Genomic DNA, 17,796 nt, shown 5'->3' with positions numbered 1-17,796 from the left:
TGTATATAATGGAAACTTGAAAAAAATTGGAAAATAAACAGATGATATTTAGTGTATTATTTAGGTAAAGTGAAGATCCTTATCTGTGGTTTGTAATGTTCAGGAAGCCTTTTCTGCTTTTGAAGGACACATGGCACTGTGATTCTGTCAAAAAGAACAAGGCAAGCAGGCTTGTATACAAAACCCTTTTAATTCTGATAAGGCTGTATGTCTAGTGGCGTTGTCTGTTGACGTTGGCTATTGTTTTTATCAATGCCATTTTTTTCCACTGTCAGTTTCTCCTGCTGAATTTATTTGAGTGAAATCTACCAACAAACAAGTATGGCTGAGTCAACATTTGCTGTCAAAGACAGACACTAAAAACAGTAATACTGTAGAACTGAATCATACTCTTTTAAGACGGGGCCCTGTTACTATGCAGCCTACTGTAGTTTACAACCGAAGAGAGAACATGGATACTGTTGTATTTGCTTCTCTTGTGAGACTAAACTGTACAGTGTTTTATCTTCACAGATACTACAGGGGTCCCTGGTGTTTGAACACATCACTTGATAGCAAACAAGACTGACACTTTTTTATCCAGAGGCAGATTTTGAGTTTCTTGGCGCAAGCAAAGACTTCTGATGGTCCTTTACAAATGAAAAGCGTTCCACATACAACCTCTTTAATGGGATCCACGTGCTCCGAGACTTGGATTCAATACATTACCAATTCCGGTGTAGTCAGGACCTCAGTCACTGGATCTCCATGTGAACTGTGTCACTACATAACTGTTATGAAGTTTCAAAAGTTCTTCTTTTTTTATGTACAGAGTATTTAAATACAAACAGAGCTCCCATGAAATACATAGAGCATGCCAACAAATAATTGGGGATATACATCTGGAGAAGTGACATCTTTGTCAAGGATGCTGACTGTGCTGCCAGTTGACCTGGTGACCTTTCCAGGCATTTTGTCCCAGGCTCCTGTTGTTTCTAAAGGCAAACGAAGAGGGTGGCAGGACTATTAGAGATACCGGATACTGTTGAGACTCAAGGAACTTGAACGGAGCCAGCATGCTGATGTCGCACAGGAAGTGGTGATGACAGAGAGCTGAAAATTTCACAAGTTTAAAGTTGCTTTTCACATATCTTTCATAAGTCCTAATGATCCAGTCTGATTTCTCATTTTGGGGGAGAGCCCCTTGGTTTGGACACTCGGTTTGCCTGGGTAAAACGTCTTCAGATAACGTTGTACATCCTCTAAATAGCCCTGGTTAAGTGTTTTTTTAAAGGAAAAAGCACATGTACATTTTGAATATGACGTACAGTGTGTGGAGTAAAGTCGCCAGCAAAGGACTCAGCAATCAAAAAAGGATTAGTCTGATTTTAAAATCCCTGGCACCATGTAAAGTGGTACCCTTTTATCTTGAATGATATCCTTTTTTGGAAAGCCTGAGGAACAAGTAATCCAGTCAGTCGCCCTTGGTATAATGATTCTGTCCATTTAATAGAGGGGTCCGTGTTCGTTGCCTGTGAGAGAGCTCTTTGTTAGGTCCTTGGATGAATCTGAAACACAGAGACAAAACACACACAGACACACAAACACTTAGATCGTACAAAGCCAAACAAGTGCATAAGGATTACACCCACAGGAGTTCTTTTATCCCATATTTCAAAACAAGAGAAATCTTTTTGAACCAAAATGTTTCGTACACCTTGTCTCATCACCCTCTGCTGCCACTGATGCTAAAAACAGACTTTATCTGACGGATATTTAAAGTTCACTGTGCTGAGGGAGCATTTGAAAGTTAAAACCTTCCGCGTGTACCTGTCTGCTGTATCAGTCGACATTGAGTTTTGTTACCGTGGCGATAGTTTAATTTCCTTGTTTACCATTTTGCCCTCAGCATTCATTGCTCCAGATAGGCTGGCACCTCCAGAAAGCAGCCAATTGCTTCTCTGCATGCTATTCCTCTGAATCCGTCTAAAGAATCTTTCAGAGTGGAGAAGAGCAGGATCTTTAGTTGTGTAGCAGAGAAACACCGCCAATTCTTCCTCCATATTGTCACTTAAGTTCAGGGACTCTTATTCAGCCTGTACTCTCAATACGGCTGAATTCAAAGGTGCGTCCTGAAATATACTAACATATTCAGCGCTGAGCAATTCTGTGTAGCTGTGAGATGTTCTTGGCTTAATTTGCTTTAAGTAATGTATATTTTGAAACATGAAAAATCCAAATGTGTCCAGATGTATCATCTCAAAGAAATCAAATCACTTCCACCCAGAAAAACAATTTTTAAAATAAATAATTAGATTGAAAACAGTGCATTTTTTCCCCTAAATCTGTGCAAGTCTGGATGGAAAATAAAGACCTCTGCAAAGAGCAACAGGACAATTCTTCTTTGTTGCAGCCTGGGGAGCTCTGCACACAGTGGAGCTGATTAAAACTAACCCTGTGGCTAGCTCATACACATGCAGCATTTCTCCTGGTGGTGGCCAGGTGTGCAAAAAATCAAAGCAGGAGAACGTGGGGGCCCTGTTGTCCCCCAGCCCAGATACTGCTAAGTGTGACACACTTCATGATGGATAATCAGCACTCCAAGTGCTCATGGGCAGGGGCATAGGATGTGGAGTGTGTCACGCTGAGAGATGGGCCCGGACTGAGGTAAACTCCTGTCACCGCCGCCCTTTTCTCGCATCGCCCTTGAAGTGTGAAGCCTGCCTGCGTGCCAAATGGGCTTCCATAGGTTATGATAGGCAATGTAATCAATTCACAGTTGAGAAGTAATTTAGACAACGCTATTTGGCATTTTTGCACCATCTTTAGAGTATTCCATTGACCAATACAAAGTTGCATCAAAAAAAATCCTTTGTTTGAGCTCATCTGTGATGGCAAAATACCAAAATCTAAAATACCAAATATCCATACAGAAGCGATATTTGTAGAATCACTAACTGAGTCATACAACCTACAGAATACACATCCTCAAGTAAAACAAATTTCAGTTTTAAATAATTAAAATGGCATGTTTTGTCACTGTATTCTGAGCTTTGATGGAATGTGATACATTTATGGACTTTTTACTTTACATTACATTACATTGCATTCATTTAGCAGACACTCTTATCCAGAGCAATTTCCAGCACAACGGAATAAATTTTGGAGAAACAAACAGATTTAAAAAAATGTGTGATCCCAGAAAACTTTCCTTGCCACATAATGAATTGTCCCTTTGGAACATAACTAGGAACGATTATTTATTCAGTGCTCCTGATGACCATTCATTTTTCAATAAAAGAGTGTTCCCTAACGAGGCAGAGGCATCAACCCTGGTGTTACATAATGCCAATCTTATTCTTGTTCTAGTTTAAATAGCAGACTCCCACAGTAAGGCAGGAATTGGAAAACCCAGACAATAGGAACAGTACCCCACATCCCTAAGGGGTTTTTGTATGGGGCTGTGAATGAAAGCAAACGCTATCACTGCAGCCACTGCACCTGTTTTCTGTGACATACCATCTTCTTATATTGAACCGTGCAACTGATGGCTAGTAGAGCAAAAAAGGATTTTTGGAGAGTATGTCAGCTTGAAATTCTGCTTCATGCATTTAAAAAAATATATACATACCATTAAAATGCTTTGACTTTGACTTCCAATGCCATCAGGCCAAGTTACAAAACTCACCACAATGTTATATTTTCAACTTGTCATATCATCTGCATATATTTTGCATTTTAGTGGAAGTAAATAAATATCCCCCTATTAAAAGAAAACTCCAGACAACAAAATGCATCAAAATCTATTTAATGTACCATTGACAATGAAGAATAGAGAGAGAGAGAGAGAGAGAGAGAGGGCAAACAAACAGGTAGTGTTGTTCATGGGAAATAATCTCTTATGGTCTCTTTCATTCTGTTCAGGTTTGCGGTAGTTATTCATGTGGTTGGTTATTATCAATTTTATCTTTATGATATTAGTTCATCTGTGGGCAAATCACTTTTGCTCTGAAAAGAAACATGGAGCAGATGGGTTATATTTCACTTTACACTAAAGCTTGCATACTCTTGTATAAAGGGCCTTCTGTTTTTCTAATTAGAAACATGTGGTCCTTGAAACATTAAAGAGCTAAATTGATGACTGTTTTTGTCTCAGATTTTTTTTTTTAGAAAACATAAAACAGCCATGATGTGTCAACATAGTATGATCTTCCAAAAATCACTGCTGCTGCTCCACACAGGCAAAAGGTTTTTAAAACACTTTCGCATTTACTTTTGAGGATGCATCACGTAATAATCTCAAGAGTCACAAATATTTTTGCTCTTTTCAGTGTCACCAAGAAGTGACAGCCATTATGCTGATGTTTCTGTGTGCTCTTCGGACTAACAACGATCCAACCCTTTCCCCCCAGACTGGGCCATGCTGGGAGTATGGATGGATGATGAAAAATAACTCTCATCTCTGTTTTTTTTTGGTTTTATTATTGTTGTGCAGTACATAATTGATTGATCTATTTAGCCAGTGATGCAGGTAATGAGGATCTATGCTGTGGGGTGTGTAAGGAGGCCTCCAGCTCCTCTCACTGAGACTCCTCAAACAAAATGCCTGCCTTGTCTGGTGATACAGGCAAGGAAGGTCCCTCTCTGAAAGACATAAAGAAAGAGAGAGAAAGACAAGGGAGTCAGGAACCTGCTTTTCGGACTCTCGCCTTTATGCCTGTCTATTGCGACGGAGTGTCATTCGCTTGTATTTTTTCAGAGCAAAATGATCGACTGCAGATGGCTGCTCATTTAATTCAGTTGGGGCTGGTGACTATGTAGACATTGATGGTAGTGGTTCTGTTTTTCAGATGTCCCAGATAGGATGAAAGATGAGGTCCATTAACAGACAGAATGGACAGTAGTAAAAATGTAAATGATTGTGTGGATCACATTATGTATAAAATTCATATGAGACAATGTCCCCACTTCAACTTTATACTTCAAGAGTGTCTAAACTCAAAAATGTCATATAGGAGGGTGAAAGCCTCTAAAAAAATGGCATAATCAATGCAGTGAGAGAGAAGCACTCTAGTAACAGCACTGCCTTTGTTTAATGTTTGAATGAGAGAACGGAAGACAAATCAATTAAAACGGGTCTGGTCAATTAAAAATGTATTTGCAGAGTGGGTCCTTCACACTCCATTGATAAATATACATTTTCACCCATTATGCAATGTGAATCCATAAATTGCCTTTCCCATGCACAAGGCAAAAAAGAAATGTCTTTAGGCCTTTTGTGTAGTCTGTGCACAAACAGCTTCCTTGGTACACCCCTTAGGGACAGTCAAGAGACAAGGCTGCTCCTAATACTCTTCAGAGCAGAAGGACAGAGATGGCGTAAGCACATGTCTTTGCCCAAGGAGACACTCACACAGACAGATAGAGCATGCCAAGGATTAGTCTGGTGGATATACCCGCAATCACCAGTCAAACATACATCGTACCCTGTCAGTGTGTTGATGGTCTCTCCCTCTTAAGAAAGACCTGAAACAAAGGCCCCAACGAGTAGAACTACTTGATCCTGGCATTACACTGATCTGAAACAGCATGTTGTCAGCCTTTTCCTCCCTACTGTTAGCCAATGGTGAGCTTTTCATGTAATGGGCACCTAAGTGTTTGGCTCTGAGAAGATAGTGGCCCCAAGCACTGATCCAGGATAACCTAGCTAACCCACGCCTGATCCCAGTCCCAACCATTTTGTGCAAAAAAGCTGAAGCTTGTCATGATGAATCACGGCTTGTGGGCACATCTCTCCAAATCAACATTTTTTTTTCAGAGAAAAAATTTTGTTCTTGAGCAAAGCGTATGCTTGTGCATGTTTCTTAGGGAATTTTGGAGGTGATGCATAGGCAATGTCTTGTATTGAAAGCTCAGCAAATTTGTAGCTTCCATCTAAATGTAAGCAGCATGAAAATGCATGCATTGCAAATATTGTTTTGATTAAGTCTTAGGGTTAATGAGCAATCACTGGCAACATGTCCAAATGAATTACTTTCACACAGCGCTACAGTTTGCAAATTTAAAAACATGAAAGAACCAACCTTTTTGGAAGTAAGAATGCCACTCTGTCTTAATTTTTGCCCTCTCCTCTGCATTTTCCTTCCAGAACTAAAAAGATGAGTATGGCTGGGTGTTCTGTAAAGAAAGGTCATGGACAAATTACATATACAGTATATTCATCACTTCCACATGCATTTTCCTCTCTCACCTTGATGTGTAATCAAGAGTAACAACTCATCTTTCATGGGACTTGATGTAGATGTATGTTTCACAATTGCACTGCTTAAAAATAGCTCAAAGAAAAAGGATATTAAAAAAGGTTGAAGGTAGGTCCACAAAGTACTGTGATGTAAATAAATCACTATAATCACTTTAACGATGATGCAAAGGATGTGCTCTTGCAATGCTTTAAAGGTAGGGTTAGGACCATTGATCTTACCTTGGTGAGTTGAAAAATGGAATCATCCAGTCAACTTCTTTTCACTCTAGCTGGACTTGGAACAGCACACAACCAGGGGAACAATGCTTTGAAAAACTGTGTGTTGCCTAAGCATGGCTGATCTCCCCCACTGTTTACACGCCATTTCTTTTGTTCACAAATGTGCTTGCAAATCAATGTGTAAAGACAAGACTTCAAGACCCAGTTTGATTTGGGATTGGGAAGGTAGTTTAACCAAATGAAAGACTGCACTGTGGTCATATTAATGAGTTACAATATAGATATTACTGTATAGAATACTGTAAGCATTATCTTTACCAAAAAGTGTTCCTCCTTTTTCAGATTCTCTGCTCTTCTGTGACAGGTCACTTGACAGTCTGTTCATAGCTCTTTGAGATCCTTTCTGATATACAGGACCACAAAGCTTTGGTGTCTTTTATGTGCTTCATTGTACACCTGGAGGCTCTGACTTTTCATGTCATGTTTTGAAATTCTTGTTGGTGAATGGTGTTTTAGATGCACTTTATTCCCTATCAACTGCTATTCAAAATAAGCCATCTAGTGGAACCCTGGACTGTTTGACTTGGACTGCTTGTCAGCTGATGATGCATTTGGCATCACAGAGTTGGGTGGTTCATGATAGCTGTGCAGATTGCAGACTGTTCCTGTTGAGGTTATTTATCAAACATTGATAACCTGATTACCAGCATGTCAGCATGCAACCCTGTAATTAACCTAGTTTACTGGCAAATAGTCAGTGAACCCATGCAGGGTGTTTTGAAACCAAACAACTTATAGCATAGCTGAAATTGATACTAAACAGGCAGTTGGTAGCTGCAACATGTATGTGTGTGTGTGCACATGTGTGCGTGTGTATATATATAATACTATCTACTACTGTAGTAAATGAAAATCAGCTACTGTATTCAACTGCCCCTATTTGACTCACAAACAGCATATACAGAATATAAAAAATGATAACAGTATCCAGTGAGTATGCGTGGTTTTCTGTGACTATTTTTAGCTTTTCCGGGCTGTGTTCAGGAATCAGGATGGAGTGCTGTGGAGGTCTTACCCTTGTTGTCTTGATCTTATTCCCCGAGGAACACATCCACCCGGAATTGTCTGGAAGTGTCTTGCACTCCTCTCCCTCCAGGCAAGGCTCCATCTCACACCACCACTTCCCAATCACAATGGATGCTGAGGTGGGGGAACAGAGAGGCACAGCAATCACATAGTGAGCTCCAGATGGGCTAGGACTAGTCAAGCCTGACAAGCTGGGCATGTCTAGTTTGGTCCAAGTCTTATTAGACATACATTGTGACTTCCTTAATACCACCTTTGCCACATATAGTATTAAGTGGAGTTTGATTTTAAAGGGGTTCCAATATGATCCAGTAGAGAGGAGTTTCCAGTGATGTTTAACTAGTCCATGAAATCAATGGTGTGTGTGTGTTTATCAATACTAGCATTACATATTGGGTAAGCTTAAATTGCTCATGTTTTGTGTAAGGACTTTTGGCCTTGTAAAAGTATTGAAGGATGAATGATAAGAGCTGGGATTATTTACAACAATATTAACAGCAGGAGTACCACAATTGACTTTTAGAGAAATACTTTTGGCTTTTAACCTAAGGTCTTCCTCTAAAAAAGATCTTTATTTATCTTTATCTGTGTTGTCCAACTAAAACCATTCTCTGTGTTTGATTTTCACCATAAAATTTGAAGCTAACATTTTTTCTCTTTTACAATTTAGTCTAAGGCAACAAATTAATCTCAAATATGTTGACAAACCTCTGAATTCAATCAATTCATCACTAATTGCCCCAAGTATTATTTTATGCTTTTTGATTCACTAACAGAATTTAGAGAGATTTGTGAGTGTCTACCAGATTAATGCAAAAATTAACTGTTTTTCAAAAAAGGCAAAATTAGTTGTATACTGAAAAAATTGACAATTGAAAAAAAAAACTAATACGCTTTCAATTTTGATACAGTAATATAGACAAATGGTGATTGAACCCAGGTGAAAGGACGTGAATGAAGCAGCTCACATTGTGGTTACATGTATGAATACCACAAACACTTGTCTCAAGTGTTCTATCAGCATTCCCTCTTGAAGCAATTAGTTTTCTAATGAAATTCGCTGTGTACAACAACAGTTTGCTCAAAGGCTGATTAATCATTATTTTGTTTTGATATCACTGTAGTGCATGAAGAAGCAGTAATCTCATATTTTAATTAAATCTAATTACCTCTAATTACCAGTGACAATACACTTCCTGTAAGCCATCAGCCATTTTTTTAACTTCCCCATTGCCCTCTGAAGGTGGATGTGAGCATACATGCATGTGTGTATATGATCATATGTACACATGTATGTATGTTTATTTTTCTGTATGTGTACCGTACCTATATGTTTGTGTGTTTGCATGTATTTGAGTTTGTCTATTTGTTAATAAGGGGCAGAACCCAATAACATCATATAACGAAAATATGATGCTTACCAAAGGGTAATAATCAGTTTCTCTCTAACATTTATTGAAATCTCCCAAACGTTTGGCACAAAAATGCTGTTGGTAAGTCTACTTACTACCTAATGCACATCTCAGAAAACCAAGCACCATCTCGTGTTAAGATGTTGTAGTGCACATAAGCTATTCATGCTACAGGTTCCCCCATACATTATTTGTCACTGGCACATTACACATTAAATGGTTAATTCCCAGAACACTGTGCTGGTTCATGTTTTACCGAGTACACTTTTTTTTTGACGGTCCACTAACCTCATGCTAATGGAGTCTGCTTTACTTGAACATGTGACATATGACATATACAGTTCAACAGATACAACAAATGAAATAGGATAGAACTTGATGGCTCAGTGCAAAACTTTAGAAATTATAATTCACAATGTCTACTTGATTATTTCTTATATTAATTGTACCAGTTCTCAAGCTAGACATGCAATTAACAAACAATCACTAAAAGAAGCAGAGGGAAGCATCATGCGTGCACAATATCAGGTAAACTATTCATTTCCATTAATTCTATATTACATTATTCATAAAAAAATGTTTTTAGAGCTGTCCTTTAAGCAACCTGCACATTTCAGGTGCTTGTCAGAGGAGTCTGTTAAACCAAAGAAAATACATCCATTTTCTTTGCTCTGTGGCTCACTTCTGAATGGATTAGTTTTAAGGAGTAAAAATGAAAGCTTTTAGGCTGCAGAAACTAATAGACCTACACTGGGAATCTGTGGCCTAGGGCCCACTCACTGCCTTAAAAGCACTCTTTGTGTAGAAGTGCACCTTTTATACTTTATGTTTCAACTCTGTGTGTCAGCATTCACCACTGAATGTGGGGGTCACAGTGTAAGAGGTAAAATGGAAACTTTGAGTCACTGTATCCGAGCTTGAATTTCAGTTCATAATTGAATGCATCCTACATGAACTTCCCCGGTTTGGATGGGACCTCACACTGTCCTTCCCTCTCGTATTCCCCAGCAGGTCACCATTAAAAGCTCATCATACAAAACTGGAGACGTGCTGAAACCCTGCATGACATACACTCCATTTTACACGTTTACACGTTTAAGTGAAAAAGTGAAAAAATTGATGGCAATTTCTCTAGATGTTTAATGTTTGACACTTTCCATTCTTAATTTCTTAGCATTTTCACACAGTGTGCATGTTAATGCATGAGAAACCTCGGTACATTTTGGTATATTGCAATCCAGCCTGCAAATTCCTGTAGGTTTAGAGTTCAATTAAAAAAAAAAAGATAATGGCCATAAAATAATCATTTATCTCTGAACCTCACCTTTTAAATCAATTCATGAACTATCATTAGATGATTACCATAAGAAAAAAGGAATATTCTTTTCTAAACTAAGTAATCTAACTTTATTTAAAAATAAATGCATATAAAAAAATAATAATGCATGTTAAATATATTTGTATAGTACACATCATCGCCCTTTATGCCTAACCTGCTGCCTGTAGCTACAGTATAATGGTTTTCAGACATTACATCCAGACATCATTGTGATTTAGAGTTAAGCTAAGCAGGATTTGAAGGTTAAACATTTAACACATTTTTTTTCTCTACTCATCTTTTTCATCCTCAGTAAAGTTTCTCTGGTGTCGGTGTTACCAAGGTTACAGGGTAACAATTAATCAATAATAACTCTCCGCAGGCAGCCCTCTCCTCATTCCACAGCAAATCAGAAATATCGTGCAGTTCTATTTTTCATGGAGAACACAAAATGCAGTGCACACGCAGTGCGCTCTCTACGCGTATTTTATTATCGAACAGAAGTGCAGTTTAGAATGGAATGCACCATCTCTGTGTCATCTTAATAGGTACCACGGAGACTTGGGCTGTGTTAGATATCCTAGGCATGCTGTTGCCCTGCCTGTGCTCTTGGAGTGACTCTGTGCAAAGAGAGTGCGGGACTAGTGGTGCATTTTGGATTCAGAGCAGGAGCCGAGCATCCATTAATCCGAGGGTCCCTGTGTCAATCCGAGGAGATAAAGTAATCACAGCGCATTGCTCTGTCCCTTTTCATTTTCGACTGCACTCAGCACGCGTCTCGTGGCAGCTATTACACAGAAATCCCATGTATGATAGAGGGTGTACCTTTTCATTTAATCACCCTTGATTTGTGAACTCCTGAAAGCTTTTTTTCATTTGCATTGATTGTTTTTTTTTTTACGTTAAACAAAGCCAAGCATATGCAGACATCCACAGCAACTGAGCCAAGCACAATGGTGCTGCCTAACCCAAAGACTGTTTCCTCAGTAGGTATATACTGATGATGATGAAAGATCCAAACAGAGCATTGTAAAAAAAAGAAAGAAAAAAAAAGAAAACCACATTCTGCTGTAAAAGGGTTACCTGAACCATCTGCTCCATCAGAGTTCTAAACAGCGTTGTCTATTGTCTTCATATACAATACTTCTAGATTTTGAAGCCTTTGCTTTATGTATGTACAAAATGAGAAACTCAAACATGTAATGTGACGTAAACAGAACAACAAAGGCTTGAATGCCTGAACTGCACCCAAGCATAGCGACCTTATGATCTGCCTAATGCTCTGTAAGAGACAAAAAGGTTGAAGCAATATGGATTGTGTTGTATCTTATGTTTCCACACAAAGTAATAAATACTAACCTTTGCAATCTATGCTTGTGCTCCTGCAGTACATTGTAATTATATGGGTAGCAGCCTTCTCTACTTTAGCCTTCAATTACTGGAAATAACATGGAAAGGAGCTGCTAGGCTAAAGATACAATGCATCTTATACAGTAACCCCACCATATCAGAAAATCACAGAGACAGAAAAAAGAGCAACCTTTCTCTTTGTCCATTCCAACCTGAGTATAGTTTGGTGCTATTGTTCCAGATTTTATAGCTTTTTATGTTTGAAAGAAATTAATAGACGTCATGCTCCACATGAAAGCATCAACACTGATTGTCCTTTTCAAGACAAATCCTGCTCTATTATTTTCTGATTACCTCCGAGCTGGTAGAACCTTCTGTGCTGTTATCGGCATGATAACATGCATACACTGTATTGAAATACAAGGCACATTCTTTAATTTTTTTTTGATTTCACATTTCATCATAACATTTTTTTATAACAGCTGCCTGCAGTGTCTCTGTAGTTCACATGTTTCCTGAACTTAATCATGTTGATCTGTCTGTCGGGAATTACACACACAAACAAGTATCTAGCAACATGACACTGGAACAGCAATGCAATGGGGCTCTTTTCTATTTTCTCTTTTTTATGTTTAGAAAAGCAAACCTGGAAACTTTCTTTTTCATTACAAGCCTCGGTAGGATTTATATTCAACACTTTCAATGCAGGATTCCAGCTAAATTGAAAATGGTGAAGTATTACCTGCAAAAGAAAAATCAATCTTTGGAATAAAAAAGTATAGAGGCAGAGATCAGATTAAAATGCTGTCTAACCAAGGATGCTGAAATATGAAACAGACTTTGAATGCAAAATTAATGATATTTATTGTACCCAGAGATACAGAGATTATTATTTAATGCAGGTCCTGGTATTTTCAAACATACACACACATGTTAAAACATGTTTTAAAAGGAAGGATATTGATATTGTATGTCTCCCTGGGTTTTAAATATATTAAGTCTTCTATATATGCTTCTAATATTGGGTGCATAAGTAAGTAAATATAAATCTGATTGCTGTGTTATTGTTCCAAGTAACACTTGGGAGTTACCAGTGTTCCTGGCCAAAAATGGCCAAGCCCTGACAGGCTTCGATAAGTCAAGAAGAATGACAAAAGTCAGGATTCATCATAACACCAACACTAATTAATAAATAAATAAAATAATAAATAAATAAATAAACTAAATAATAAATCAATAATAAATATTTCACATTATACTCCAGTTATTCCATTATACTAAGTTGTGATTTTAGAGGCATATTACAGAAATACTAAATTACGCTTTCACAGGAAAATACACCAAAGTTTAGCAGCATGATTGACCAACATTTGTCAGATTTATAGGCAAACAAATACACTGAAGATAAGGAATATTCAAATTCAAATTACCCCAAATGGGATTCTTGCCTTCTTAAAAATGTGTCTTCAGTTCTTGAAAGCATAGTATATATGGCATACAAAATATGCATGAATATATTAAAATTGAATTAACAAAATGGCCTTAAAAAACTGGACATCTTGAGCTAAAGGGATTTTATTGTGTTAGTAAGAATATGAGTACTGGCCTGACATTTGTAGATGAATATGTAAAGTACAGGAAGTCAAATGTAAATATTGGTCTGCTTGAAATGCATGCATCTTTCTGCTGAGTCCATGCTCACAAATCCTTGAAACTGTGTTTTTACTCAAGGTGAAGGTGCATGAAATCTGCGCATCACAAGAATGAACACTAGTTGATATGGACTGCAACATTTCTGTAGTTTTATGGAATGGATTTTTTTCAAATGGAATTCACCAATTCTCTTTTGTTCTTTCTCCCTGAATCACTAAGCAGCAGTGAGAGTTTCGGTGCACAACCTCACAGTTCAACGCACGCTGGACTTGTGCCAGGCTTGCTCCAGGTGACCTTCTGTTCTGGAGGAGGGCCCGGATGTGATCCACTCTAATTCCTCCCCAGTGCCCCCCTGCACCGGAAAGTCACAACATCAGCAACTTTAGACCATCTCATCTTTTCCCAAATGTGAGGGAAGTGGATTATTGGAGCAGTGTAGTACACCAGGGGCCAGCGACCCACATGGCCTGGTCATTACTCTGTAGTCGACATGTACTGTCTGTCTTCCTACAGTGCCTCAGAACAAAGGCATAACTCCACTCCATGCATGGAATGCTGCTGATGAATAATTGACCATTACTCCAGATGAGGAGTAGGGGTGTATCTGAGGGTACAAATAACCTCTAGTGCGTTGCGGTGATGAATTTTTTTTTTTAAGCCCAAAAGCACTTTTATGGGGAACTCTTGACAAGTGTAGTTTATGTCATATTCATCAAGGCCACAGGATAGGTTTTCAGTCATTTTGGTGGCTTTAAGTGTCTTTTCTATGCCACATATTGATTGTTTCCAGTCAAGATTAGCAGCGGAAAGCAATTAGGTTTAAATTTTCATGGTTTTCCGCAGGTGTTAATTTACTGTTTAGCCCAATCGATGCATCACACTAGATAATGGTGAACTCTCTCAGCATCTCTCTGGCCTCCTCATGCCCATTTGTCTTACATCAATGCCCTGCCAGTGATCAGAGCAAAGTATTAATTTTCCATTTAGATACAGAATGTCAATCCCCTAAGAACTTTGCCCATCACTCTCAGAGATGGATGATATCTCTCCTATTGATAACTGTTAACTGATTTGTGAATCTGCCCAATGAAAAACGAAACATCATTACTTGTTTGATTAAAAGAGGAACCGTGTTCAATCCTTGCAAAATGAAGATGGAAAAGAATGCTTTTCAAGCAAGGAAAGGCCTTGGTAACAGTGGTTAAGCTCATTCTTATGTAAGTTTGGATTTCTGACCTTGTTTGACATTAGGAAGTGGGCGGTATGAAATCTGGGGTTCTGGGGTCATCCCCGCATGCAGGGGTCAGACTGGAAGTCATTACTTTGAATTAATTGCTGAACCGTTGACCTGGACTCGGCTCTTGATTAGCTATTCAAATACGCTTGTGTGGCCTTTCAGTCACAGTATTGACTGAATTTATAGTTATAATGAATACCCAGAACCTGCTTTATTAATGAAACACAGTCGGTGCGTACAACTCAGACAGCAACTTGATTAATTGACTTGAAATGAACTACGACAGCAGCTGAGCTTACAATCAGTCACTGATTGTCAAGCTTGTGCAGCACCCATGCTCCAGTGTCTTTGGGATCAAAGAACTCCCCCCACCCCCATTACCTCCTCTTAAACCCCTGATATCTCCACAAAAAGTTGGTGATGCACAGACACCACACTTTACCGACAGGATACAATGGAATGTATAATTTGCTGATTGAATGCGTACAGTTTTTTTTTGCCCATAGGATCATGTTAATGGTATGTTTCTGCTACAAGCAGGCACTCACAATGGTTATGCTCAGCACCATGTTCTGTTGGGGAAAAGGACACTTCATCCTACTAGGATTCATGGAGGTTGTTTTTTTGTCAGTTCAAAATTTAAAAACATGCAGGGCAAAACCATTAGCAAACACTAACAAATCATAATTAAACAGCATAGCAACACTGCTTGAGACGTAACATGGCTAGGCTATCTGTCCCAAGAAATCACCATGCTGTGTGATGCTCCTGCTTTGCTTGGAGGGCTACTTTTTTCAAAATTCATTTGAATAGAAAGTGTGCATTAAAGTACAGTACTCACTATGCTATAAAAATTCTAGCACCAACCACTAATCACAACCACCGTTATTAAAAGTCAAGTGAGGTAGCATTTTGATATTTTTTACTCAAAATAACATGAAGGTGAATGGGGAAGCAAGACACAGTGGTACACGTACAAGTGCCATTAGGGATATTTGTGATAACAATGATGTGGCAACACACTCACCATTCACTCCAATAAGACTGACTAAGAGTGAGAGCAGGCAGGCTACTACCTGCTGCCAGAATCCTTAAGAACATTCACAGCTAGAACTGTTTTGACAGTGTTATAACCCCAGAATTAAATAGGAAGAAAAACGGCAAGCTCACCACTTCAACCAATCAAATGATTTGGTGCATGTCAATGACTACCATTCTGCGGCAATCAGCAATAAGTGTTCTGTTTACACCACTGGTAGGATGAAGGAAGTTCAGTCTCAGGAGCAAAAAAAATAAAGGTGCTTTCACAGTAGAAGACCCCAGTAATTGGAACTTAGCAAGAGAAAACCTGTCTTTGCATGACAATAAAGCTCATAACCATGCAACTTAGCTAGCTAGGGGGCTATTGACTGTCCCAGAGCAATTAAATTACTCGTTAGCAGCTTTGCACAAGGTACCTTAGAAGAGCCTCCTCAAAACAATAAACCCCAGTGAAAGAGTGACTGCCCATACACAGTTGTGGTCCCAGTGACAGACAGTAACAGCTGACAGTTGTTACCACCTAAATCCGAGGATGATGGATCCCTGTAGGAATATTCAATTTGAAATAAACACCTGGTTATTAAGTGATGCTTCCTATAGATTTGATCAATAATGTGTCCAGCCATAATTAACATTATACAATCATTGCAGATAAGACCCTTGATTTTAGATCTCATGTGAAGAATTTGATATTAACAAAGACTTTGTTGGTTTTATCAGTGTCTGCTGTACAAATACCTCTCTGTTGATTGCATGTATTCAAGATGCAAATATTAAATAAAGTACAGTGTATTTAACCACAGTATTTGTATTCCTAGCGGTAGCAAATGTGGGAATCTCATATTTATTTTGAAGGGTATACAACTGCAACTACACAAATAGACAAAGCTTCAGCACCAGTAAGATTTTAGTTGGTCCAGCAGAGGCATTGCAGCACAATCTCAGCCCTATCTGTGAGAGGGAGTGATCTCCCCTGGTCAAAGATTAGAGCTCCTCTGGTCTGGTTGGTGGTCAGGTTACTAATGAGGTCTTCGGTGGCTGAGGGCCCAGTGAAGGTCGATGCAGTGGTGGGTGTTCACAAGCCCAAATCTTTATGTTAGAAAAATCCCACAATCCTGCTCTCTTGCAGTGCTACTATTTGGCCAGACCTTGCTTCTTTGGAAGGTAGGTGGAAGCACATATTTGCAGTATTAAGTGGAACATCTCATGAGTGTGTTTAAGTCTAAATTAAACAGGTAGTTTATGTATTAACATATTACTAATGTGTAACTACAATGTATCTGCATATTGTTACAATGCAATACTTATGTCTCGCCTGATGTTTTATAATTACACACTGGAGCTGTCATCTTAGTATGCATGTCCCTTATATAAATATAACCTAAACTCAACCTTCATCCCTTACATGTAAACATATATTTACCCTGCATTTATAAAATGTTACCTACAATGCAATGGTAAAATGAGAGCAGATAAACATACTGTTTTATAATCCATAAAGTTGATGTCTTGGGATGCTCATGCAAATAAATATATTTCCTCCTCCTATTCATTATTTAATGAATGCATATACTATTTTGCAAGGCATTAGCTGGCGAAATTTTTCAGTTTTGCGATAAAAGTGCAATTTGGGTGTAAAAGTGTTGCAAAGTATAGGTCTAATATTCATTTGGCTGCGCTTACCCACCTTGCTGCTCTGCAGTGCCCTTCTTTGCTTCTACTTTACACATTTGAGTAACTCTTTTGTGTGGGCTTACTGTGTGGGCTTACTGTGGGCTTACTGCGCAGCATGGAGAAACAGAATTGGACACCCCTGTTCTTGCTTGTTAGAGGGCAGATACCTTGACAAGTCAACTTGCTACTCTGACACCTGTATCCGTGGGATGCAAACTATGATGGAATACATTTCTGAAGGGGAACAAGTGCTTCACCCAAGGAGAATATGACATTCATTCTGTGGTACTTTTGCAACAACACAGCAAAGCAATATGCACTTCACTTCCTGTACTTTAAGCAAAAATGGACTGAAGCATTTGACTTTGCATGAATCTGAATCTAGTAAGTCACTTAAAGCAATTTTGTGTGTCTGTTTGACGATGTGCACCCAGATACACAACAAATTTGGATTCATGTGACATATTAACAAGACGATATGTCATTTCAACAAGTGGTTATGCTGATGCATGCTTCACAGGGTGAAGTAATATTACGATTCAACATACACATGAAGTGGAGGAGA

General features: G+C 38.6%; 1 protein-coding gene across 3 annotated transcripts in view; it reads right to left on the bottom strand.

Moving 5' to 3' along the window:
* Positions 1-210: 210 nt before the first annotated feature.
* Positions 211-17,796, bottom strand: part of LOC118780000 (chemokine-like protein TAFA-1) — a 119,085-nt gene continuing 101,499 nt past the window's right edge. Inside the window, exons 4-6 of one of the 3 annotated variants that reach the window (XR_005005044.1) lie at positions 7,536-7,660; positions 6,063-6,156; positions 211-1,547 (exon numbers count right to left, since the gene is read on the bottom strand). Coding sequence is in view for 1 of the 3 variants with exons in the window: in XM_036532385.1 (XP_036388278.1) it covers positions 1,530-1,547; positions 7,536-7,660 (143 nt within the window). In the remaining 2 variants the exon portion in view is untranslated. Of the gene's footprint in view, positions 1,548-4,268; positions 4,624-6,062; positions 6,157-6,460; positions 7,661-17,796 lie in introns of those variants that run through there. The other 2 variants (XR_005005043.1, XM_036532385.1) reach the window with 2 other exon arrangements.

Source organism: Megalops cyprinoides, chromosome 6 (genome assembly GCF_013368585.1).
Source record: "Megalops cyprinoides isolate fMegCyp1 chromosome 6, fMegCyp1.pri, whole genome shotgun sequence".
NCBI classification, from domain to species: Eukaryota; Metazoa; Chordata; class Actinopteri; order Elopiformes; family Megalopidae; genus Megalops; species Megalops cyprinoides.
Note: the sequence above shows the minus strand (reverse complement) of the source record. Positions and strands in the feature narration are given on the sequence as shown.